This window comes from Salmo salar, chromosome ssa27, assembly GCF_905237065.1.
Source record: "Salmo salar chromosome ssa27, Ssal_v3.1, whole genome shotgun sequence".
NCBI lineage: Eukaryota > Metazoa > Chordata > Actinopteri > Salmoniformes > Salmonidae > Salmo > Salmo salar.
The window spans coordinates 32,787,790-32,813,682 of NC_059468.1; the positions used below are offsets into that span (position 1 = coordinate 32,787,790).

Below are 25,893 nucleotides of genomic sequence, written 5' to 3' on the forward strand. Positions count from 1 at the left end.
TGAGGAGCAGCGGGTGAGAGTGGAGGAGAGGGAAAAGTCAGAGCGCTATGCTAGAAAAATGCGGGGCTCGTCCTAAAACCTGACGTCAGCAGGACGAGCTTTAATAACATCTCCAGTCCCAGTCCGAGACAGTGGTCCTCGCGGAGGAGAGGACAACTACAAGAAGCAGAATGCCTGAGACTTGTGCAGCGCAAAATATTTTGGTTTTAGAAAAGGAGTAATTCTGGCTTCAATGAATTTAAAATTCCTAACCAGTGATGAGCTGGCTCCTGGTGTGGATTCTTATAGCAGCTGGGATTCAAAAGGTGAGAAAGTGCCATCATAATTATTTTTATTAACACATGGTTTAAACTTTATTTAGCAAATATATTTCTTTCTGAAGTACCAGACCCGACTCTTATGATTTATTTAGATTTATTGGGCCTAAATCATTTAATGTGCAAATTTCCAGTGGTGGAAAAAGTACCCAATTGTCGTATTTGAGTAAAAGTGAAGATACCTTAATAGAAGATTACTCAAGTAAAAGTGAAAGTCACCCAGTAAAATACTACTTGAGTAAAAGTCTAAAATAATTTGGTTTTAAATATATTTAAGTATCAAAAGTAATTGTAATTGCTCAAATATACTTATGTATGAAAAGTAAAAGTATAAATCATGTCAAATTCCTTATATTAAGCAAACCAGACGGCACAATTTTCATGTTTTTTTTTTAATTGACTTATAGCCAGGGGCACAGTCCAAAACTCAGACATCATTTACAAACGAAAATTGTGTTTAGTGAGTCCGCCAGATCAGAGGCAGTAGGGATAACCAGGGATGTTCTCTTGATAAGTGCGTGAATTTGACTATTTTTATGTCCTGCTAAGCATTCAAAATGTAACAACTACATTTTTGTGCCAGGGAAAATGTATGGAGTTGTTTAGGAATGTAGTGGAGTAAAAATACAAATAATCAGAAATATAAATAATAAAGTACAGATATGCAAAAAAAAAAAAAAGACTTAGGTAGCACTTTAAAGTATTTTTCACTTAAGTACTTTCCACCACTGCTAATTTCCAATTAAGATATAAACATAGTCGCTAACGATGAAAAAGCTATATTGAATATTGAATGGCCTACCAATATGTGATGCCTTAGTCACCTTTAGGCTTCAGAACCAGAGAAGATCATTCTGCAGAATTGACTCTTCTGGTATTGGATCTACTGTGACATTTCGAGTAAAATCACCTGGCATTCCTTTTACACATCCCATTCTTAGTCATACTTTACTGCCACCTTGTGGTTGTGTGGAGTCAGGTTTTGCATTTTACTCCAGATTCCACAAGTTATTGGAAAATACTATTATTTGCATGGCCTCAACAAACAGCAAAGTTTCGGGTTTTTTCTGGTTTAATTGTCCTCATGAAAGATTTTAAAAAACCTCAATAGATTTCAAAAGTTAAAACTGCTCACATCGTCTCTGATTTGCTGGGCTCAAACTTATGTTTTATCACTCACCCTCCATCAAGATAATTGACAATTGATTGATCACTTTTTCAGTCTCAGCACTTTACAGCGTTTTATGATATATGTCTGTTTAAGGTCACAAGGTCAAATAAAGGTCACACAAAGGGTCAAAAGGTTATAACCCTGAACACGTCATGGTATTCACGTTCATCTCAACTCCAATTTCAGCTGTCTAGATATGATGGGGGTTAGGAATGATGCACCTATGCATAAATGTACCTAAACCGACATGCGCAAAGCTTGTCATCTCATTAGAAAACCCAGTTCAACTTCCTGTTATGCCATATGTATATGGATATTATGACATCATTGACTACACCTCTCTACTTTCTCTTCCTTTTTAGGTTAAAGAAGGGAAGCTACATGAAGACAACAAACTGTTAATGTCATGATCAGTTGTTGTTGTGATCCGTGTGGGTTTCATTACCTTGAGAATCACCCATAAAACCAATTGTGAGGCGTAAAGTGATATTTTGTGATTGTGTCCCAAATGGCACCCTATTCCCTATATAGTGAACTACTTTTAACCAGGGCCCATACTGCTCTGCTCAAAAGTAGTACACTATATAGGGAACAGAGTACCATTTGGGACATATTTGTGTTCTCTGATGTTGTTGTGTAATTGACTGAGCCTGATGACAGCTGACTGGGCTTCAGCAGCAGAACCCCCTGGTTACTGGCTCTGTGCTACACCTGTGATTAAGCCTCATTGATCTGTATTAAGCCTCCTATGCACGTCATAAATTTACTATTTATTAACAGAATTCTATTACAAAAACGTAAAGGAAGCTTAAGAGAAAAAATATGACAAACTTATTAGATGATTAAGGGGTCTTTTCTACAATGAATTAATTAGAGATGAATTGTGTGTGTATAATTTACCTGGATTAGAAGCTCTTTGGTTTTTATGATATTTAACATGTTGAGGCTGAAATGTAATTAGAGGTTTAATTAAGCAATAAGGCACCGGGGGTATAGCCAATATACCATGTTTAAAGGTTGTTCTTAAAAAAATAAAGGAGAGCCGCGCACTCTAGGAGCTCAGATGCAAAAATATTTATGTCCAACGTTTCGACAGAAAACTGTCTTCATCAGGGTATAATGACAAACACTGCAGGTTGACTCATTTATATAGTGTCAAAAGACACACAGGTGTCTGTAATCATGGCCGGGTATGGCCTGATATCATTGGTTAATTCTCATATATTTAAACAGCATACAAAAAACAAATGGATAGCGTACGATCATATATACAGTTTGGCTACATAAGCCTACAAACATTTACAATAGCAAAATCACAATAATCACAAGAATGGCTTCAGATCAAAGTCTACATTGAGACCGAAGGGAGCAAGGGTCTTTAAATAAAAGATCCAGGCAGCCTCTCGTTTTAACAATAAATGTCGACGTCACTCCCTCTCCTAGGGAGGGTGACATGTTCGATGCCAATATAACGTAGAGACGAGGTTCCCCTCTCCTAGGGAGGGTGACATGTTCAATGCCAATATAACGTAGAGACGAGGTCACCTCCTCTCCTAGGGAGGGTGACATGTTCGATGCCAATATAACGTAGAGACGAGGTCACCTCCTCTCCTAGGGAGGGTTACATGTTCGATGCCAATATAACGTAGAGACGAGGTCACCTCCTCTCCTAGGGAGGGTGACATGTTCGATGCCAATATAACGTAGAGACGAGGTCACCTCCTCTCCTAGGGAGGGTGACATGTTCGATGCCAATATAACGTAGAGACGAGGTCACCTCCTCTCCTAGGGAGGGTGACATGTTCAATACCAATATAACGTAGAGACGAGGTTCTCCTCTCCTAGGGAGGGTGACATGTTCTATGCCAATATAACGTAGAGACGAGGTCACCTCCTCTCCTAGGGAGGGTGACATGTTCGATGCCAATATAACGTAGAGACGAGGTCACCTCCTCTCCTAGGGAGGGTGACATGTTCGATGCCAATATAACGTAGCGACGAGGTTCTCCTCTCCTAGGGAGGGTGACATGTTCAATGCCAATATAACGCAGAGACGAGGTCACCTCCTCTCCTAGGGAGGGTGACATGTTCGATGCCAATATAACGTAGAGACGAGGTCACCTCCTCTCCTAGGGAGGGTGACATGTTCGATGTCAATATAACGTAGAGACAAGGTTCTCCTCTCCTAGGGAGGGTGACATGTTCGATGCCAATATAACGTAGAGACGAGGTCACCTCCTCTCCTAGGGAGGGTGACATGTTCGATGCCAATATAACGTAGAGACGAGGTCACCTCCTCTCCTAGGGAGGGTGACATGTTCGATGCCAATATAACGTAGAGACGAGGTCACCTCCTCTCCTAGGGAGGGTGACATGTTCTATGCCAATATAACGTAGAGACGAGGTCACCTCCTCTCCTAGGGAGGGTGACATGTTCAATACCAATATAACGTAGAGACGAGGTTCTCCTCTCCTAGGGAGGGTGACATGTTCTATGCCAATATAACGTAGAGACAAGGTCACCTCCTCTCCTAGGGAGGGTGACATGTTCGATGCCAATATAACGTAGAGACGAGGTCACCTCCTCTCCTAGGGAGGGTGACATGTTCGATGCCAATATAACGTAGAGACGAGGTCACCTCCTCTCCTAGGGAGGGTGACATGTTTGATGCCAATATAACGTAGAGACGAGGTCACCTCCTCTCCTAGGGAGGGTGACATGTTCGATGCCAATATAACGTAGAGACGAGGTTCTCCTCTCCTAGGGAGGGTGACATGTTCGATGTCAATATAACGTAGAGACGAGGTCACCTCCTCTCCTAGGGAGGGTGACATGTTCGATGTCAATATAACGTAGAGACGAGGTCACCTCTCCTAGGGAGGGTGACATGTTCAATACCAATATAACGTAGAGACGAGGTTCTCCTCTCCTAGGGAGGGTGACATGTTCTATGCCAATATAACGTAGAGACGAGGTCACCTCCTCTCCTAGGGAGGGTGACATGTTCGATGCCAATATAACGTAGAGACGAGGTCACCTCCTCTCTTAGGGAGGGTGACATGTTCGATGCCAATATAACGTAGAGACGAGGTCACCTCCTCTCCTAGGGAGGGTGACATGTTCGATGCCAATATAACGTAGAGACGAGGTCACCTCCTCTCCTAGGGAGGGTGACATGTTTGATGCCAATATAACGTAGAGACGAGGTCACCTCCTCTCCTAGGGAGGGTGACATGTTCGATGCCAATATAACGTAGAGACGAGGTTCTCCTCTCCTAGGGAGGGTGACATGTTCAATGTCAATATAACGTAGAGACGAGGTCACCTCCTCTCCTAGGGAGGGTGACATGTTCGATGTCAATATAACGTAGAGACGAGGTCACCTCTCCTAGGGAGGGTGACATGTTCGATGCCAATATAACGTAGAGACGAGGTTCTCCTCTCCTAGGGAGGGTGACATGTTCGATGCCAATATAACGTAGAGACGAGGTCACCTCCTCTCCTAGGGAGGGTGACATGTTCGATGCCAATATAACGTAGAGACGAGGTCACCTCCTCTCCTAGGGAGGGTGACATGTTCGATGCCAATATAACGTAGAGACGAGGTCACCTCCTCTCCTAGGGAGGGTGACATGTTCGATGCCAATATAACGTAGAGACGAGGTCACCTCCTCTCTTAGGGAGGGTGACATGTTCAATACCAATATAACGTAGAGACGAGGTTCTCCTCTCCTAGGGAGGGTGACATGTTCTATGCCAATATAACGTAGAGACGAGGTCACCTCCTCTCCTAGGGAGGGTGACATGTTCGATGCCATTATAACGTAGAGACGAGGTCACCTCCTCTCCTAGGGAGGGTGACATGTTCGATGCCAATATAACGTAGAGACGAGGTTCTCCTCTCCTAGGGAGGGTGACATGTTCGATGCCAATATAACGTAGAGACGAGGTCACCTCCTCTCCTAGGGAGGGTGACATGTTCGATGCCAATATAACGTAGAGACGAGGTCACCTCCTCTCCTAGAGAGGGTGACATGTTCGATGCCAATATAACGTAGAGACGAGGTCACCTCCTCTCCTAGGGAGGGTGACATGTTCGATGCCAATATAACGTAGAGACGAGGTCACCTCCTCTCTTAGGGAGGGTGACATGTTCAATACCAATATAACGTAGAGACGAGGTTCTCCTCTCCTAGGGAGGGTGACATGTTCTATGCCAATATAACGTAGAGACGAGGTCACCTCCTCTCCTAGGGAGGGTGACATGTTCGATGCCATTATAACGTAGAGACGAGGTCACCTCCTCTCCTAGGGAGGGTGACATGTTCGATGCCAATATAACGTAGAGACGAGGTTCCCCTCTCCTAGGGAGGGTGACATGTTCTATGCCAATATAACGTAGAGACGAGGTCACCTCCTCTCCTAGGGAGGGTGACATGTTCGATGCCAATATAACGTAGAGACGAGGTCACCTCCTCTCCTAGGGAGGGTGACATGTTCGATGCCAATATAACGTAGAGACGAGGTCACCTCCTCTCCTAGGGAGGGTGACATGTTTGATGCCAATATAACGTAGAGACGAGGTCACCTCCTCTCCTAGGGAGGGTGACATGTTCGATGCCAATATAACGTAGAGACGAGGTTCTCCTCTCCTAGGGAGGGTGACATGTTCGATGTCAATATAACGTAGAGACGAGGTCACCTCCTCTCCTAAGGAGGGTGACATGTTCGATGTCAATATAACGTAGAGACGAGGTTCTCCTCTCCTAGGGAGGGTGACATGTTCGATGCCAATATAACGTAGAGACGAGGTCACCTCCTCTCCTAGGGAGGGTGACATGTTCGATGCCAATATAACGTAGAGACGAGGTCACCTCCTCTCCTAGGGAGGGTGACATGTTCGATGCCAATATAACGTAGAGACGAGGTCACCTCCTCTCCTAGGGAGGGTGACATGTTCAATGCCAATATAACGTAGAGACTAAATCGAGTGGTTTGCTTCCAAAAAGTGGGCCGTAACTTGGTCAGTCGAGTTTTTGCACCTAATGGTGCTACGATGCTCCGAGATACGTAATTTTAATTCGCGCTTTATTTTATCCGCATAATTTTTACCACAAGGATAAGTTATAAGATAAATAACTGCCTTAGTGGAGCACGTGATAACACCTTTGATTGGGATCAGTTTCCCTGTTTGGGGGTGTTTGAAGGATCTACATTTGTAAGTGCCATTGCATTGAGCACAGCCATTACACTTGTAGTTTCCATCCAGTAGGGGCACAAATACACATTGTGCAGGGATATCTTGGGGTGGTAAATCAGAGCTTACCAGTTGATCTCTGAGTTTTCTGTCCTGCGAGAATACGACCAAGGGAAGGTCCGAAAACACATTACCGATACTATCATCGGATCTTAGAATGTGCCAATGTTTGCGAACGATTCCCTTAATTTGTTGAGAGCACTTTGAATAGCGGGTAGTTAGAACGCATGAATGCTAAAGGTTGTTCTTAAGCATGACGCAACACGGACTTCCTGGATACAGCCCTTTCCCTTGGTATATTGGCCATATACCACAAACCCCAAAAGTGCCGTATTGCTATTCTAAACTGGTTACCAACATAATTAGAGAAGTAAAAATAAATGTTTTGTCATACCTGTGGTATACGGTCTGATATCCCACGGCTGTCAACCAATCAGCATTCAGGGCTAAAACCACACAGTTTATAATAGAGAATTCTACCCTGCAGTAACCTGTATGGGAAAGGCAGTGGTTGCTGTTATGAAAGTAACAACAAGAGTTAATATTGTTTTCAATGGGCCGGTTTCCCGGACACAGATTAAGCCTGGTCCTGGACTAAAAAGTGATTTCGATAGAGAATCTCTATTGAGAAAGGCCCAGGCTGGAAACCGGTCTGGGAAACCCGCCCAATATGTTCGGATTCTGAAAAAAGTTCATAAAAAGTGTCTGCTTGTTGAATGTTCAGACATCAGAAATAAGAGTAGTCGCAGCATTTTGGGCCGCAGATGGCATGCAAGGCACAGACAAAATAGAGTGTATGACTTTTTAAATTAGACCATTAGGCGATCTGGCTACTTGATCTGTAATAATGTGTTGTAGAACACTCTGTGTCCTGACTCATACAAGAAAGTCATACTCTCTTCACACTCAGACACTCTGGATCCTAGACTAAGAATCATGTTTGTAGCCAGTCTGAGCCAGCGGACGGGCCAGTTTCCTCAGAAGAGACCCATACACTCTGGATCCTAGACTAAAAGTCATCTTTATAGCCAGTCTGAACCAGTGGACGGGCCAGTTCCCTATGATACAGTCTGGATCTAAGACCAACCGCCATTTGTTTGGTTGTAAAACTCTGCCTGGTGGCTTGTTCAGACAGCATCTGTTTATGAGTGGTTTAAAAATGTTCTGTTTCTGATCTTGGCATGAATATATCGTTTGTACAGGCAATATTCATGGGGTGAAATGTTGGACACCTTTTATTGAACTTGTTTTGTAACTTCAGCTATGAACATACTTTAATTTTTCAAAGAAACAATATGAGAAATAGGCAGAATAATATACAGCCAGAATATTATGTAGACAGGGATCAAATATTTCCTAGAGTAACCAGTGTCATATTGATGAAATCATTTTTTAAAATGTAGCCTTGCCCATGGGACAGGACTACTAACTCAAGACCTGTGGAACGGCAGGTACCCTAGCGGTTAAGAGTGTTGGGCCAGAAACTGAGAGGTTGAATCCCCAAGTTAACTAGGTGTGCTTTTCGGCAAGCAACTTAACTCTAATTGCTCCTGTATGTCGCTCTGGGTAAGCACGTCGCCTAAAGGACTAAAATGTAATTGTCTCTCCGTTACCCTGTAATTCAACATTGCTATAAAGACGGCCTGCAAACCAGTCCTTTAACCCATTCAGGAGGTACAACATTTATCCAGCCCAATAGGGGATTTGGGTCTATTATGTCGTTGGCCGAACGAGAGGGAGTTAGTTAGGACAGGTTGGAAATGAAAAGATTAAGTAGATGAAGTTAATTATGACTTTGTTCCTTGGGGTGAATTAATACTGCTTATGTAACAGATTATTATTCTCCTGTACTGTTGCTACTTCAACCGAGTGCTGAGAAGTGTTTTAAATTGTCCCAGATATGGTAGCCTACGCAGAAAAAAGACATTTGATGCCTTAGGGACATCTGTTCTCTACTTACATGGTTTATTGTGTTACAAGGTCATAGCATTTGACCATACCAAACTAAAATATGTATTATGCATATCAAGAGCGCATAACCCTAACTCCACCTTGTCCCTCTCATCTAGGCCTACTCCCAGACCCAGAATTCCACTGCCATGCTGCCCCTAACAGAACCCACAGACCTGGAGCCATACAACCGGACCCAGTACTGCCACTGGCCCTGTGAGTGCCCCCAGGTCCTCCCCCCCTGCCCCGCAGGAGTGAGCCTGCTCATGGACGGCTGTGACTGCTGCAAGGCCTGCGCCAGGCAGGTGGGGGAGGAGTGCAACGAGGCAGACACCTGTGACTACCATAAGGGACTGTACTGCGACTACAGCTCAGACAAGCCGAGGTACGAAAAAGGAGTGTGTGCATGTAAGTGTCATTCTAACCTACTAAAGACCGTTGTCTTACGTCAAATCGCGTCACTCCTACACCACACTCGTCCCTCAACCGAGTGTAGGTGGAATCAACTCGCTATCTGACGTAAGACAATGACTAAAGACACCAATCATAAGTCACAGTAACACTGATATCATCATGTCCCAACACACTAATTGCACATCTAGTAACATAATCCTTAAAGAAAATGAGAAATGCAATGACAAGTTAACAATCAAAAAGTGAACATGTTTCATAATCATATTTCCTGATGTCATGACATGTTTGTTTTTGTTCAGATATCACTAAAAACAAAAGCTGCTACCTGACCTTGTCATCATTACCACTGTGATGTAAGACTTCTGTCCTGACCTTGTCATCATTACCACTGTGTATCTCTCTGTGATGTAAGACTTCTGTCCTGACCTTGTCATCATTACCACTGTGTATCTCTCTGTGATGTAAGACTTCTGTCCTGACCTTGTCATCATTACCACTGTGATGTAAGACTTCTGTCCTGACCTTGTCATCATTACCACTGTGTATCTCTCCGTGATGTAAGACTTCTGTCCTGACCTTGTCATCATTACCACTGTGTATCTCTCCGTGATGTAAGACTTCTGTCCTGACCTTGTCATCATTACCACTGTGTATCTCTCCGTGATGTAAGACTTCTGTCCTGACCTTGTCATCATTACCACTGTGTATCTCTCCGTGATGTAAGACTTCTGTCCTGACCTTGTCATCATTACCACTGTGTATCTCTCCGTGATGTAAGACTTCTGTCCTGACCTTGTCATCATTACCGCTGTGTATCTCTCCGTGATGTAAGACTTCTGTCCTGACCTTGTCATCATTACCGCTGTGTATCTCTCCGTGATGTAAGACTTCTGTCCTGACCTTGTCATCATTACCGCTGTGTATCTCTCCGTGATGTAAGACTTCTGTCCTGACCTTGTCATCATTACCACTGTGTATCTCTCCGTGATGTAAGACTTCTGTCCTGACCTTGTCATCATTACCACTGTGATGTAAGACTTCTGTCCTGACCTTGTCATCATTACCACTGTGTATCTCTCCGTGATGTAAGACTTCTGTCCTGACCTTGTCATCATTACCACTGTGATGTAAGACTTCTGTCCTGACCTTGTCATCATTACCACTGTGTATCTCTCCGTGATGTAAGACTTCTGTCCTGACCTTGTCATCATTACCACTGTGTACCTCTCCGTGATGTAAGACTTCTGTCCTGACCTTCTTTGCCAGATATGGTTGGCACAGGCTGCGAGCATGATGGTGTGATCTACCGGAATGGGCAGAGCTTCAAGCCCAGCTGTAAATACCAGTGTCTGTGTGTGAACGGGGCCATCGGGTGCGTGACCCTGTGTACGGACTCCCAGCCCCCCCGGGTGTGGTGCCAGAACCCGAGGAGGGTCAAGATCCCCGGACGCTGCTGTGAACAGTGGATCTGTGATGAGCCCAAGAAGGGGAGGAAGACTGCTCCAAGACATGCAGTGGAGGGTAGGACACAGAACCATCAATCAATTAAGGTTAAGGTCATGTTTTATTATGCCATTTGTAAGTATCAGAATACATACATATGGATGTCTTTTGTAAGAGCTCTCAACAATCATTCATTTAATCAGTCAATCAATGGTGGCTGGTGTCACTTTAAATGTGAGGACATGCTCATACTAATGGCTGGAATGGAATGAATGGAACAGTATGATACCATTCCATTCACTTAATTCCAGTCATTACTATAAGCTGTCCTCCCATCACCAGCCTCCACTGCAGTATGCTACAGTTGATATGTATGTATTGAGAATCTTAAAACACTAATAACACAGGAGCATATTGGGTATTCCTTTGTGAATTGTGAAGCAAAATAGTTTGAGGACAGTGCTTCAGTTTAGCTCACAGTGTAGCTCGCTGTTGAAGCAGTATGCTGTGTGGGTTCTTGGAACAGTATCAGTGGTGGACTAAGGTGTGGTTGTAGGTTGTTACTCCATGGAGGACCAGAGGTGCAGCTGTGTAAGAGAAGACCAAACCCTTTTCCTGTACACTCTCACTCTCTCTGTCTCAGTGTTATTTTTGGGTAGTTCAAGTGCTCAGCGATCCTGGCCAGTAATGTGCAAAGCCAAAAGAGAACATGGATTTACAAGAGAATGTTTGTTTTGGTAAAAAATACAAAATAGCAATGAGACCTGTCACCCTTGCACGACTTAACTATCAATCTTGAAGGTAAAAGCACTTCTCATTGCAACAAGCTATTCGGTCCAGTTTTGATGAATAATTATATCACTGCCCATATTCAATTGTTATTATTCTCTGTCTCGCTCTCTTTATCTGTGTATCTTTCTCTCTCTCTTTGTATCTCTCTCTCTCTCTATGTATGTATCTCTCTCTCTATGTATGTATCTCTCTCTCTATGTCTATGTATGTATCTCTGTCTATGTATCTCTCTCTCTATGCATCTCTCTATGCATGTATCTATCTCTCTATCGATGTATCTCTCTGTCTATGCATCTATCTCTCTGTCTATGCATCTATCTCTCTGTCTATCTATGCATCACTCTGTCTATCTATGCATCTCTCACACGCTCTCTCTGTATCTCTCTTTCTCCATGTATCTCTCTATCTATGCATCTCTATCTATGCATCTCTCTCTCTCCATGTATCTCTCTCTCTCTCTCTCTCTCTCTCTCCATGTATCTCTCTCTCTCTCTCCATGTATCTCTCTCTCTTGCTCTCTCTCTATCTAGCTACATATCTCTCTCTCAATTCAATTTGCTTTATTGGCATAACATAAGCTTACTTTGGAGATTTACAATATTAACATAATTAAAATAATACTAATCAATATTGTCAACAATAATCAAGAGTAAAAATGACCAAACATTGAACAATAACAATGGCATAGAGGACATGTGCAGGTTGGTTGGTCTGTCAGACACTGTCCCTCCTCTCTCTCAATTCAATTTCAATTTCAATTTAAGGGCTTTATTGGCATTGGAAACATATCTTAACATTGCCAAAACAAGTGAAGTTGATAATAAACAAAAGTTAAATGAACAATAAAAATTTACAGTAAACATTACACTCACAAAAGTCTCTGTCTGTCTGTCTGTCTGTCTGTCTGTCTCTTTGTTGACATAGCTCTTCCTGCTGAGGCTCAGGGCCGGAGTAGGAACTGTGTGATCCAGACCACCTCCTGGAGTATCTGTTCTAAGACGTGTGGTCGAGGTCTGTCACTGCGCGTCTCCAACGCCAACGAGAGGTGTGAGATGGTGAAAGAGTCCCGCCTCTGCAACATACGGCCCTGTGGGGTGGACATCACCAAGCACATCAAGGTACATGTACTGACGTGCACAGGCACACTTGCACGCTCAAATATGCACGCACACGTGGACACAGACACACATATGCATGCATAGACGCACATGCATTGCATAGAGGTCAAATGTTTGTTCACGATATCTATATTGAAGAGTTCACCTAAACAAATACAACATTCCCAATATTATAGGAACATTACAAAGCATTGATTCAATCATTCAACTTGTTCTCTTTCTCTCTCTCTTATCGCTCTCAGCCAGGGAAGAAGTGTCTGAACATCTACAGAGAAGAACAGCCAAAAAACTTCACAATCTCGGGCTGTGTCAGTAAGCAGCCTTACTGGCCTAAATACTGTGGGGTGTGCATGGCCACAGACGATCGCTGCTGCATTCCCTACAAGTCCAAGACCATCGACGTGGAGTTTGTGTGTTCCAACGGGGCAGTGTTCACATGGCAGGTCATGTGGATCAACGCCTGCTTCTGTAACCTCAGCTGCAGGAACCCCAACAACATCTTCGCCGAGCTGGAGAATTACTATGGTTACCCTGAGATCGTGAACTGAGACATTTCAATAATTAGCCGTAAGCTTAATAAGGGCTCTATTCAGTCTGGATCGCTGAAGCGTTACAGATTGCACGATATAAATGTAAAGGTAATTTTTGATTGACCCAACATATGCAGTGTTAACCGTGAATGCAGACTTCGCTAACACGAGAACATTGTCTTTAAATTTCAATCACACCGTAACACTGAACTTAGGTGATACGGAGTAGAGCCCTAAACTTCCATCTACCTACATTTTGATCTTCTTTTCCCTTCCTCAAACGTTTTGTTTTGTCAGAACTTCAGATTTTTGTTGTTTGTATACATAAAGGCAAGTATTCAATCCGAGGCGCGTTATAGTGCAGAGCACCAGACAGTCCGCCGTTTGAAGGCATTTTCCCGGTGTCCGGGGAGATGGCATTCATGGTAAATGCTCTGATTGTCAGCTCAAGCCTAAATTACCTTCAGTCTGTTATAGTGTGCTGCGCTATATCTTGCATTGGATTGAGTCCATTGGACATAGTATTTTTCTTATAAGGGGATATTTAAACTTGAGGATTTTTTTCAGCATAGCTTTACGGTCTGTATAGGGTTGCTTTGGGAATGAGTGTGAAATATTTTAGTTTTAATTTATTCAATACTAAATGATTGAAAAAAATGTTGCCATACAGGTATTTCTTTGAAAGTCACAGTGACAAGTTTCACGAAATCTCGTCCACACTCATGTAAAGATTGGTTTGATCACGTGGCTCTGAATTGAATAATGAGTAAGAGACGGCGTGAGATGCTACTATAGAATGCATGTACTATATATAGTTAAATAGCCGTCTGTGGAAGTGTGGTGTCATTCTTACAAGGTCACATTCTACTTATGATCATTGCAGTAATCACAACACCAGGACAAAAAGTTATAGGTTTTTATTTATTAAATAAATACAAAACTGTTATGCCATATTTAATGCTTCTCATCTACAGCATTAGGCAGTTGTGCATCTTTACAAAGCGATGTAGGCCTGTATTCTACAAAGCCGGCAAGTGTTGCTGTAGTGCAAGTAAGAGTGGGAGGGTTTTTGATACGTCCTACAGATAACTATCCTCATATTACATTATGTGGATCTATCAGCTTGATTCTCTCAAATCCATCACAAGAAAATAACTTTAATAAATCAGAGAAGGTTTCCATGGCACATCTTTGTTCTGCCATGCTTGATTGCATAGAGAACATTTACATACACAAAAAAAATATCCAAAATAAAAACTTTTGCCTGAAGCCATGATCTGTTAATAAAGCAATAGGATGCAAAGCTGTTCGATTTAGTTTGTTGTTTGATTAATGAAAAGAATAGCGTATTTTGGAATGTTCTAGAATAGAACAGTTACAATTGTTTGATTCCACAGAGTTGACAGATACAGAACATCCAGGAGACTGTTAACTCAAAATGATTGGACAACATAAAACAGAGGAATGGTTACAGGAATGTGTTGTATACACGATACATTTCCGATTCCCTCCTTCCCACTGTTTCAAAGACGAATATCAATTTGAGCAAAAAAACTTGATCCACTTGCCTCCCTATTCTTTCTCCACATCTAGGCCTAACACTGTCTATCCTATATCACACAGAACATGAATTATAACACTGAAAAGTTAATGAACAATAACAATGAGAACAGAAAAAAAACTCATTTACAGTCAGGTATGTATTGAAGAAAACTGTGTCAGATATGATAAAACACTACAAAACAAACAAAAAAATCCTAATGAGATAAAAAAAAAAAAAGAAAAAGGTACAAACTGGTGTACTAGGTACTCGCTCTGCAGCAACAGCTTTCTCCCACATTCTCTGTTGCGGTGTCGCTCAGCTGCGTTGCCCCTAACACCTAGATATTCCACCGGACTCTGCAGATGGGAAAGGATCCGTTTATTTCTATTCCTCTATAGAATTTATTTTATTATTCAGTAGTATATACTTGCATATCTTTACAAAAACAACTCTTTGCATAGAGAAAACATTCTCCAATTGGGGGTATCCCAATTGCATTGAATGGAATCCTGTGTGTGTGTGTGTGTGAACGGTTAGTGGCAGCGCAGCAGGAACCAGGGGGCAGGAGGTTAAAGGTTGAGGGTAAGGGTCATCTAGCAGGACACTTCAGTGGACTTGAGAGCGGCGCTGCTGTTTGCTGTGCCTTCCATACTGTCTGTGTGGGAGCGGCCACGCTTCTCGTTGGTGTGTGACCGGCTTCGGTTTCCCTCGTTGGTGTGTGACCGGCTTCGGTTTCCCTCGTTGGTGTGAGACCGGCTCCTGTTGCCTTCCATGGAGTGGATGCTGGATCCGGACGCCGTGCGAGAGCGGACCAGTCTGGTCATGCTGGCAGCAGGCACTGAGGGAAGGAGGAAGAGGAGAGAAGGAGGAAAAGGAGGCAGGGGGAATAGGAGGAGGAAAAGGGCCCATAGGAGGAGGTGGAGGAAGCAGGGGGAATAGGAGGAGGAAAAGGGCCCATAGGAGGTGGAGGAAGCAGGGGGAATAGGAGGAGGAAAAGGGCCCATAGGAGGTGGAGGAAGCAGGGTGAATAGGAGGAGGAAAAGGGCCCATAGGAGGTGGTGGAGGAGGCAGGGGGAATAGGAGGAGGAAAAGGGCCCATAGGAGGAGGTGGAGGAGGCAGGGGGAATAGGAGGAGGAAAAGGGCCCATAGGAGGTGGTGGAGGAGGCAGGGGGAATAGGAGGAGGAAAAGGGCCCATAGGAGGTGGTGGAGGAGGCAGGGGGAATAGGAGGAGGAAAAGGGCCCATAGGAGGAGGTGGAGGAGGCAGGGGGAATAGGAGGAGGAAAAGGGCCCATAGGAGGAGGTGGAGGAGGCAGGGGGAATAGGAGGAGGAAAAGGGCCCATAGGAGGAGGTGGAGGAGGCAGGGGGAATAGGAGGAGGAAAAGGGCCCATAGGAGGAGGTGGAGGAGGCAGGGGGAATAGGAGGAGGAAAAGGGCCCATAGGAGGTGGTGGAGGAGGCAGGGGGAATAGGAGGAGGAAAAGGGCCCATAGGAGGTGGAGGAAGCAGGGGGAATAGGAGGAGGAAAAGGGCCCATAGGAGGTGGAGGAAGCAGGGGGAATAGGAGGAGGAAAAGGGCCCATAGGAGGTGGAGGAAGCAGGGGGAATAGGAGGAGAGACAAGGTTAATGATCCATTCACACTCCTGTGTCCATGGTCAGCTGAACTCCTATTGAGGGCATTATGTAATATATTATATTTAATCATTATAGAACAGGTAACAGACTTCCTGTTGTCTAAATGTGTAATCTGAAGGTGAAGTTACTAATCTCATCTCCTAGTTCTAGACAATGTCATTCTTACAGGTTGTCGTGAAGACCCATATTAGTTGGCAGCAACAAATAGGGTAACAGGCTTTTATATTTCTACATACCTAATGTTAATATAATTACTGGTCAGCGTTGGTTACACAGAGAGAGTGTGTACTTACTGTAGCCCATTCCCTGAATGAAGTACTTGAAGGCCTCTGTCAGCTTTGCAGGCTGTCGAGAGAGCAAATGAGAAAGTTAGGCATTTTTCCCCCTGTTATTATCCACATAATGACATATCAACTGACAGATTCATGGCATATCCTACAGACTCTGTGATAATGAGAGGCATATGTATGACAGCTGTTGCAGCAGAAGGTGCTGAGCTGGGTATAAACTCTCCAGCCTGACATCCGTGCCTCATTGCTACTGTCACTAATGCTCTTAAGTGAAGCTGCCCTGTATTAGCCCCCTAACTGTTATCCCTTGGCCACCCCAATCCGCCCGGCCTCCGTGAACATGTTAACAAGCTAGAAACACACCTGGTCAACCATGGGCAGGCCTCCACAATCAGCCATCTGGATGGAGGAGGGGAGAAAAGAAAGAGGCTGAGTTTGGAGTCAGTTAACACCTCATGGGGTGCGTCATTCAAGAGAGCAGAGTTAAGGTAGCACGTTATCAGCGGGACGACAGTCAACCACCATAACTCTTCATTACACAAGACAACCTCCCATTTAATATTTAACACTGTCTCAGCAAACACCACGTGTCCATTAACATTAACAACACGTGTCCAGGTAAGCCTAAGTAGGTCAGACAGGAAGAATTGTGATATGGGTCGTGTTCATCAGGAACCAAACAGAGGTAAACAAACAAACAGTGAGGCCTCTAGCTGGACTTCGTGCAATAAATAATGCACATTTTTGTTTTCTGTTGCGAAACGTTTTATATTACATGCCTAATGAACAGGACCCTGGAGGCTGGGTACAGCAGCAGTAGCCTCAGCCTGTGGCAAGGCTAGCAAATCAGTCACCAGGTCATTACTGAGCTACTGGAAACTTATCAGTGATTGCCTTTCCATGATCAGATCTGTTATGAGCAGCAGGAGGGAGATTGTTGGGGGCCACTCACCTTCAGCAGTGTGGTCTTTGTCGGGTCCAGCTTAGTATTGCACTCCACCTGTGGACGCAAAGTACAGAGTCTAATTTATCTACTAAATATCATTCATTTACCATAGTAGAGAAATAAATAGGTTGTCAAATTAAAGGAATTGGGGGAGTAACATTTCATTGCTAGAATTGTTTTAGTTGTGTTTGACTTCTTTCCCATGTTTGAATCATAAACCACATGTTTAACCTTCCATTGTTAATCTTAAAAATCTCCTGTTAAATTAGGTGAATGTTCAACGCATCAACACATGTTCCTAGGGACCGGGAATGAGGACCAGAGGCATTATCGTTAATGATTTGTTTATGACATTTAGGATTACAGAGTGTGTACTTGAACTTACCACAGCGTCAACGGCCGGAGAGCTATCTCCTACCACCAACAGAGAAGGACACCTGAGAGCAATAACAGGAATTGGAACAAATTTCAACCTGTTGGGTTAGAGGATTACAAGGCCAAGAGTTTCCTCGACTATGTGACCAATTGACCAGGCTATAACTAGTGCCCAGAGTTTCCAGGTCAGGGAAAACTCAGGGCTCTAGCAATATGCCATGTGAGGTGATTGAGGTATGGTGAAAGTCAGGTTTGGAACTCACGTCAGGGTTCTGACGGTGACTTTTCCACCAGGAATGGGCCTCTCAATCTCCAGATCACGCCGGCTGTGATGGGAAAAGGTGGGATATCAGTGAGGCACAAAATTAACATACTTACATATATAATAAATATAGTATTAAACACATGAGACATTGAATACATTAGAAATACATAGATAATATATGTTCATAGGCAGTGTTCAGTGTACTCTGGAGGACTTTGAAGACTTGAGTATGTATATGAAATATACACTGAACAAAAATATAAAAACGCAACATGTAAAGTGTTGATCCCATGTTTAATGAGCTGTCACACAACACAATGCCACAGATGTCTCAAGTTGAGGGAGTGTGCAATTGGCATGCTGACTGCAGGAATGTCCACCAGAGCGGTTGCCAGAGAATTTAATGTTAATTTCTCTACCATAAGCCGCTTCCAACATAATTTTAGAGAAATTGGCAGTAGGTCCAACCTTCCTCACAAACACAGACCACGTGTAACCACACTAGGCCAGGACCTCCACATCCAGCTTCTTCACCTGCAGGATCGTCTGAAACCAGCCACCCATACAGCTGATCACAACTTTGCACAACTGAAGAACTTCTGCACAAACTGTCAGAAACCTTCAAGGAAGCGCATCTGCTTGCTCGTTGTCCTCACCAGGGTCTTGACCTGACTGCAGTTCGGCGTCATAACCGACTTCAGAGGGCAAATGCTCACCTTTGATGGCCACTGGTACGCTGGAGAAGTGCGCTCTTCACGGATAAATCCCAGTTTCAACTATACTGGGCAGATGGCAGACATGGTGTATGGCGTCGTGTGGGCGAGTGGTTTAATGTCAACGTTGTGAACAGAGTCCCCCCTGGTGGCGGTGGGGTTATGGTATGAGCAGGCATAAGATACAGACAACAAACACAATAGCATTTTATTGATGGCCATTTGAATGCACATAGATACCGTGACAAGTTCCTCAGGCCCGTTGTCATGCCATTCATTGGCCGCCATATCCTCATGTTTCAGCATGATAATGCACGGCCACATGTCGTAAGAATTTGTACATAATTCTTGGAGCTGAAAATGTCCCAGTTCTTCCGTGGCCTGCATACTCACCTGACATGTCACCCATTGAGTTGTGTGGGCATGGCTGGGTATCAGCACAGTGAGACTGAGTCCCCACAGAGCCGGGTGTTTTGGTGCGGTGGGATGCTCTGGTTCGAAGTGTACGACAGTGTGTTCCACTTCCCGTCAACATCCAGCAAAATCCCACAGCCATTTAAGAGAAGTGGGACATCATTCCACATGCCACAATCAACAGCCCAATCAACTAACTCTATGTGAAGGAGATGTGCCACGCTGCATGACGCAAATGATGGTCACACCAGATACTGACTGGTTTTCTGATCCACACCCCTACTTTTTCTTTAAGTTATCTGTGACCAACATATCTGTATTCCCAGTCATGTGAAATCCATTGATTAGGGCCTAAAACATTTCAATTGACCGACTTCATTATATGAACTGTAACTCAGTAAAATCTTTGTAATTGGTGCCTTTTGCTTTTCTATTATGTTGATGAGTAGTCAACGTATGCTCTTGTTATTTGTCAGCAATAAGGCTTGAGGAGGTGTGGTATATGGCCAATATACCACGGCTAAGGCCTGTTCATTCGCACGACGCAACGCTGAGTGCCTGGACACAGCCCTTAGCCGTGGTATATTGGCAATATACCACAAACCCCAGAGGTGCATTATTGTTATTATAAACTGGCTTACAAAATAATTAGAGCAGTAAAAATAAATGTTTTGTAGTTTATTTACCTGTTGTAAGCTTTAACAAAGTGTTGAAGGTTGTACTGGTTCATGTCATTCATGATGTGATGGCGATAGGTGGCAATAAGGTCATGGTTGTTGGAGATTTCCTCCTACAGAGACAAAAATAAACACCTCATAGTCTGTGATCTAGTGACACAGTACTGAACATTCTAAGTCAGCTGTGAACTGTCTTACATCCATGTAGCCGACAATTAGAATAGATTCAGTGGGATTATGTTGACGTGATTTGCAGTTTCAATCACTGTCTCTATCTGGGGGCTCACTGCTTACCTTTCCGAAGAGATGGCCGATGAGCATGTCAGGCAAAGGAGTGACCTGAAAAGAGATTCAAAAGCAGATTTATATCACAGCAACGATCAATCATATGCTGTATACACATACATAGTTATGTGGTGCTTTGTTGAAATGGGTAGAGAATGTCCCTAGCTGATTGGGCGGGTGGGACTTTGTGATTTTGTTGACAATGTAAAAACGGCTTTATAAATCAAAGTTGATTGATTGTTGTGGATCTGTGGTTGTGTGGACTTCAGGAGATGTATAGTACCTTGTTTGCAGCCCAGTCCATCCACCCCTCAGCACAGGGGTTGATATTAATCAGAACCAGGCCTTCCACCAACATGGGGTAGTCCAGCTAAAAACAGAAACAAACATTCGGTCACTGACTTCTTAATGGTGAAAATATTTTTAATAGTACTCGTTGAAACTTCAAAGGGGTCGATGTTATTCCCTATACTCATTGAAACCTCAACGTTTCATAACAGAGAGGTCAGATGTGGGTCAGTTAGGAGTTAAAACATCCTTTGTGTTCCTCCATTGCTGGGTATCAGCACAGTGAGACAGTCCCCACAGAGCCGGCTGTTTTGGTGCGGAGCCAGTCTAGAACATTCCACAGACTCTCAGCAGCAGGCTAAAGCAATAAGCACGAGTGAACAGCCAAAATCAGCACAGCATCACTGGAAACATTGGTCTTAGTTCTAATCCCGGTTTGATTAAAAAAAACTCTTCATAATGAAGCAAACTTAAGCATGATTGAAAGGGGAAATAAGGAGGGAGGAGGACATCAAACTCACAGCGAATCTTGCAAGGATGTAGGCTCCAGCTCCGACGGCCATTCCAATGACGCTCTTCAGACTGTGATTAACAAAGAATATTATCAGAATCTCTTTTTTGATCCAAAATGGATGCAGGTCTAATACACTATGGTCTGTATTCATAAAGCATCTCAGAGTAGGAGTGCAGATCTAGGATCAGTCTTATTCATCATGATCTACAGTGCAAAACAGCAGTTCTAATCTGAGACGCTTTATGAATATGAATCCTGAACGGTCAGATGTGTAAATCCTATGGACTGGGTTCAAATGCATGAGGAGAAATGCATTGCATAATGAAATTATCTGATCAATTTCAAAATCGTATAAAGTCCATCTTTGGACTTACCCAAAATGCTTGAGGACCAGGGGGAGAGACTCAGACAGCAGATCCATGGAGGGGTACTCGTACCTGGAGAGAAAACAACAACCGTCAGGGGTAAAGTACTTCAATTATCAACACTTTACAATGCATCTTATCACAGCCCTCCATCTCTCTATTCCATCAATGGCCTTATACTGGATTCTGCTATCTGTTTTTCACTTTGAATATCTCTCCTATTCAAGTGAAGTGTCAAAGCATTCAGGTAAAAACAAGCAGTGTAAACCAAGCTAATGATTTATTAAGAGAGTGTAAATGTGCCACAAAAGTAATCTAGATCAACAACAAAGAACTTTGATGGGGGGGCACAAATAATCTGAAGTCGTCATGCGGGGCTGCAGTTGCTCGCAGGCCTGCGTCATTTTTTTTACATTTTAGAGTTAATGTTGTGCAATTCACATTTTTCCATGGTGTTTAGAGAAAATGTTGCTGTTTTAAAGCAAGTTTGCTGCAATTCTACACATTTTAGCATGGGGGCGCAGAGAAGATTTTGCAATTTTATAACTAATTTCATGCAATTCTAAAAATGAGAGAAATGTTTGCAGTTGTTAATATATCTGACTGAGACTGTATAAGAAAATCAAATGGGGCCCCACGGCCGGGAATTCGACCATAATAACAAGTTTAGATAGCTGGCCGCAAAACTAACTTAAGAATCTAAAAACGTACAACCAAATTTAGAAATTTCACCTTGTGTACTCTACTATTCTAACTCACAACAGTAAGTTGAGACCCCGACTGAGTAAAAAAATAATATAATAATAATAATAATAATAATAATAATAATTCATCTGGGGATTTTCAAAAGGAAGCATGGGGCCGCCAGTTGCCCTTCCCTGATCTAGATTCTCTGGCAAACAAGACAGGCAGGCTGACCTACATTTGGTGCTAAGGTGAGGTGTGGCGTGGCCTAGGGTGGTTTAACGGTGGGTTCAATTCAGGTCCATTCTCTCCTCTATATTTCCCCTCAGTACTATCCAATCATGATGCTAGGCGACTGGACTCACCCGGTAGAGAAGGTGTTGGCCCCCTCGTGCTGTCCAGGGGCATCGACATGGCACACAGCAAAGTGCTGCATGATCTCCTGCATGTCCTCATGCTGGAACATGGAGTCAAAGCACGTCTTGTCTGAAACAACATGGAGGGCAGGTACAAGATGTTAGTGATGAGGTCTCACATGATTTGTAGATGTCAGATGTCGAACACGGTGACCATTGAGTGTTTCTTCTCAACATTAGATAATGCTAATGATTAGATAAATCTTTTCCATTTACCATTATTTAGCCAATAAAGAGAACCAATTCTCTCCTACAACAATTGACTCAAGCTAAGTAAATGAACTGTCGTTGACCAGCCGTTACAGTCAACAAACAGACGTTCTCATTCACGCTGAAGGCAGTAAAACCAAAGTGCATGGGAGCTTTAGACTCACATTGGGGGGTGACATTAAATATTATGGGATGAATTAAACGTATGGGGCTTACGGTTCAGTCCAATGTCATGGAAGGTGAGGATGACGGGGCGGTCTCCTTTGGGCACCCCTTTCATGGTGCAGTGGATCCTTCCATGGGGAGTCTCTACATCGTGCTCCTAAAGATGGAATAAACCACGGTTAGCAAATAGGGGTACCACAGAACTCAGTCAACTTTCTGAGAAAATATTATCCATAGCAAAAATAAACATTATTGAAGAACTCTACCCGACCTGGACAAGGTAAACCCTAAGCGAAACAGAGTTGAACTGCACCAAGGTATCCATGCTTAGCAGAGAATGGTATTCCAGAACACTGTTCAAACGCACCAATACAGCCTATAGCTCATGTGAGCCCTGAAGATAGCAGTGTAGAGAAAACTTTATTTATTTTTTACTTTGATCTGCATGTGTTTTTTTTCTCCAATACTCAACACATTGTAATCAGAATACATCCACTGACTTTAAGTCCTTCTGAATAAGAGCAAACGCTAAATAACCAAAATGTAAATGCTTCATCAGTAAGAGCCATTCAAAACAAAAACACATGTATCCAACCTTCTGTGAATCAGACCATTGGCTCATGAAAAATAAGTTAGCCTTTCTGCATTTCAGTATGTTCCGTTTCTCGAGGAGTCGTCAGCCAGAGCGTGTGGCAATAATGCTTCAAATAATCAACAATATTTAATCTCACATCATGATTTCTGACAGATGCATATTACTTCAAAGGGACCATTAATCCACAATACTTCTCAGTGTGAGATTTTCTCTTCATTTCAATCCCACAAAGGTAAAAACAGACAAAAAGCTACAGAAGGTAAACAAGCCCAAGACTATCCAGCAAAGCACACTCAACTATAGACAGAGAGACCCAATAGTACTCACAGAGGTTTCAATCTCAGCCATAACACACTCCATGTCCGAATCCCCCTCAAGAACCATGTTTCCTAATGCCTTTTTGGTCACTCGTAAGGAGTAGTGAACTGTGAACGGATGTAGTGCTCTGAGCTATAGATCGAATTGGTGGTAAGCTTCTGTAAAGGTGCTTATGAGGGGACTTGCCTGAGGGTTGTGTTTTATACCCCTGGTACTTACTACTCTGCATAAGACCTGGCCTCCCATGGTGCTTTGCACGGTGGTCAAAACAAGCTAATTCTAGCTGAAGAGATCCTTAAATTGGATCAGCACAATGTCAGACAGTGGGGCAGCATGGGATATTTAGTGAAGAGTAGTGCAAAGTGAAGAGTAAGCAAGCCATCAGATCAATGGGAATATACAAGAGCAATGATTAACCTTTAACCCCCTTTGTCAAAATATCCTAATTTGTCAACACATCAGGCAGTCAAGAAAGTGACAAAATAGCACTGGCAACACTAGCAATATAATGAATTATTACTTTTCATAAGCATGTCCGAAGACTTTATAGTGTATAAACTCATAGTATGTTAAGTCTCTATGTGGTAATGTTTTAATAGATTGAAAATGACTAACTCAGGATCGTTATGAGATACATATCTTGTCTTACTGGTCTTTCACAATAATCTGGGATAACAATCCACCATTATCAATGAGGGAGAATCATCTTTATACTACTACTCCAAAAGATAAGATAAGAGACTATTGGCCCCTAGGGGGAATTTTGTTTGCGGCATTGTGTAAAGGTTCAACTTCATAGGTGGCCGGTAGCCTAGTGGTTAAGAATGGTGGGGCCAGTAACCGAAAGGTCTCTGGTTTGAATCCCTGAGCCAACTAGGTGAAAGATCTGTGCCATCAAGCAAGGCACGTAACTCTAATTGCTCCTGAAAGTCACTCTGGGTAAATTACTTTATGTCATAAACCCCATACACTGACCAAAACAACTCTTACAAGAAAGGTAGTTAGAGCCAGTTTGAGACCCTTAGGAGGGAGGTTAGGTATAGTATAGAAGGTCAGGGGCAAAGTCAAGACCCTAATGGCACGTCTATTGCATAGCTTTTGACCAGATTTCTAGGGGCCCTGGTCCAAAGTAATACACCACATCAGGAATAGGGTGTCATTTGGAATGTATTAAGCGTCAATTACATAGCTGAATCCAGTTCAACCAAGGCTTCCCTCCAGTAAGAACATTCACATAACCTGTTTACATGACTGAGGTAAACAACTGACGGCAGTGCCACCTAGGTAGCCAGGGCTAAATTAGCGGCTGTTTGATGCAGACACATGCAGAGCTAATCCCAGACGAGGCCGGGGGAGAGGATGAAGGAGGAGGAGGGATACGTGTGGACCTAGTGTGTATGAAGGCAGCCTCGGAACGGGACAGATGGATGAAGTGTCCCTCTACCTACGTCACTAGGGCTCCAAGACACAAAGCGATTTTGAACGTTGCCCTGGAAACCTGAGTTGACTAATCCTAGCCGTCGTGAGGGTTGGTTAGCACGAGATGGTTAGCTGCAGGGAGCATACCTCTACTGGCCTCGTTGATAACACTCTAGAAGGAAAAGCTGTTTGACTCTCAGGTTGAGAGGAATCATCAGATATAGTGGGACGTGGATAGGCTATTTGTAAAGGCACTTCAACAAGTTAAGCATGATTGTTAGGTGGTGGTTTCCATTTGGTGCTATCCAAGGTCCTAAATGTACATAGTTGGTACAGTATGCTGTACAGTTGAAGTTGGAAATTCACATACACCTTAGCCAAATACATTAACTGAGTTTCACAATTCCTGACATTTAATCCTAGTAACAATTCCCTGTCTTAGGTCAGTTAGGATCACCACTTCATTTTAAGAATGTGAAATGTCAGAATAATAGTAGAGAGAATGATTTATTTCAGCTTTTATTTCTTTCATCACATTCCCAGTGGGTCAGAAGTTTACATACACTCAATTAGTATTTGGTAGCATTGCCGTTTAACTTGGGTCAAACATTACGGGTAGCCTTCCACAAGCTTCCCACAATAAGTTGGGTGAATTTTGGCCCATTCCTCCTGACAGAGCTGGTGTAACTGAGTCAGGTTTGTAGGCCTCCTTGCGCACACATGCTTTTTCAGTTCTGCCCACACATTTTCTATAGGATTGAGGTCAGGGCTTTGTGATGGCC

At 43.3% G+C, this 25,893-nt stretch overlaps 2 protein-coding genes and 1 long non-coding RNA gene across 6 annotated transcripts in view; 1 reads left to right on the forward strand and 2 right to left on the reverse strand.

Annotated features, from left to right (window-relative positions):
- LOC106588972 (CCN family member 4) lies at window positions 1–14,300 on the forward strand. Of its 2 annotated transcripts, XM_045709557.1 has the most exons (6): window positions 27–305; window positions 1,851–1,959; window positions 8,816–9,104; window positions 10,377–10,631; window positions 12,270–12,463; window positions 12,706–14,300. In XM_045709557.1, exons 3-6 carry the CDS (start codon window positions 8,846–8,848, stop codon window positions 13,009–13,011), a joined length of 1,014 nt encoding a protein of 337 aa, XP_045565513.1. In that variant the 5' UTR covers window positions 27–305; window positions 1,851–1,959; window positions 8,816–8,845; the 3' UTR covers window positions 13,012–14,300. The 2 variants fall into 2 exon arrangements, with proteins under 2 accessions (XP_014034043.1, XP_045565513.1); XM_014178568.2 differs by lacking the exon at window positions 1,851–1,959 and having other exon boundaries at window positions 1–305.
- LOC123730931 (uncharacterized) lies at window positions 10,029–10,337 on the reverse strand. The gene is made up of 3 exons (XR_006762372.1): window positions 10,257–10,337; window positions 10,161–10,214; window positions 10,029–10,118 (listed from the first exon to the last, which is right to left on the reverse strand). It is a non-coding gene; the product is annotated as an uncharacterized lncRNA (long non-coding RNA).
- ndrg1a (N-myc downstream regulated 1a) overlaps window positions 13,896–25,893 on the reverse strand; it is a 22,576-nt gene continuing 10,578 nt past the window's right edge. For 2 of the 3 annotated variants that reach the window (XM_014178564.2, XM_045709556.1), the window contains 13 exons: window positions 22,831–22,936; window positions 22,354–22,474; window positions 21,314–21,376; window positions 20,947–21,007; window positions 20,421–20,507; window positions 20,147–20,191; window positions 19,862–19,965; window positions 18,047–18,109; window positions 17,794–17,845; window positions 17,415–17,462; window positions 16,826–16,861; window positions 16,466–16,517; window positions 13,896–15,374 (listed from right to left, as the gene is read on the reverse strand). In XM_014178564.2, the coding sequence (XP_014034039.1) occupies window positions 15,130–15,374; window positions 16,466–16,517; window positions 16,826–16,861; window positions 17,415–17,462; window positions 17,794–17,845; window positions 18,047–18,109; window positions 19,862–19,965; window positions 20,147–20,191; window positions 20,421–20,507; window positions 20,947–21,007; window positions 21,314–21,376; window positions 22,354–22,474; window positions 22,831–22,936 (1,083 nt within the window). In that variant the 3' untranslated portion in view covers window positions 13,896–15,129. Of the gene's footprint in view, window positions 15,375–16,465; window positions 16,518–16,825; window positions 16,862–17,414; window positions 17,463–17,793; window positions 17,846–18,046; window positions 18,110–19,861; window positions 19,966–20,146; window positions 20,192–20,420; window positions 20,508–20,946; window positions 21,008–21,313; window positions 21,377–22,353; window positions 22,475–22,830; window positions 22,937–23,701; window positions 23,864–25,893 lie in introns of those variants that run through there. The other variant, XM_014178566.2, reaches the window with a different exon arrangement.

What these genes read in the sequence shown, in the direction of transcription:
- LOC106588972 (XM_014178568.2), top strand. Translation starts at nt 258, where the DNA reads ATGAGCTGGCTCCTGGTGTGGATTCTTATAGCAGCTGGGATTCAAAAG. An exon ending in TAGCAGCTGGGATTCAAAAG is followed by an intron (nt 306 to 8,815) that starts GTGAGAAAGTGC and finishes CCTCTCATCTAG; the next exon opens with GCCTACTCCCAGACCCAGAA. An exon ending in CGAAAAAGGAGTGTGTGCAT is followed by an intron (nt 9,105 to 10,376) that starts GTAAGTGTCATT and finishes CTTCTTTGCCAG; the next exon opens with ATATGGTTGGCACAGGCTGC.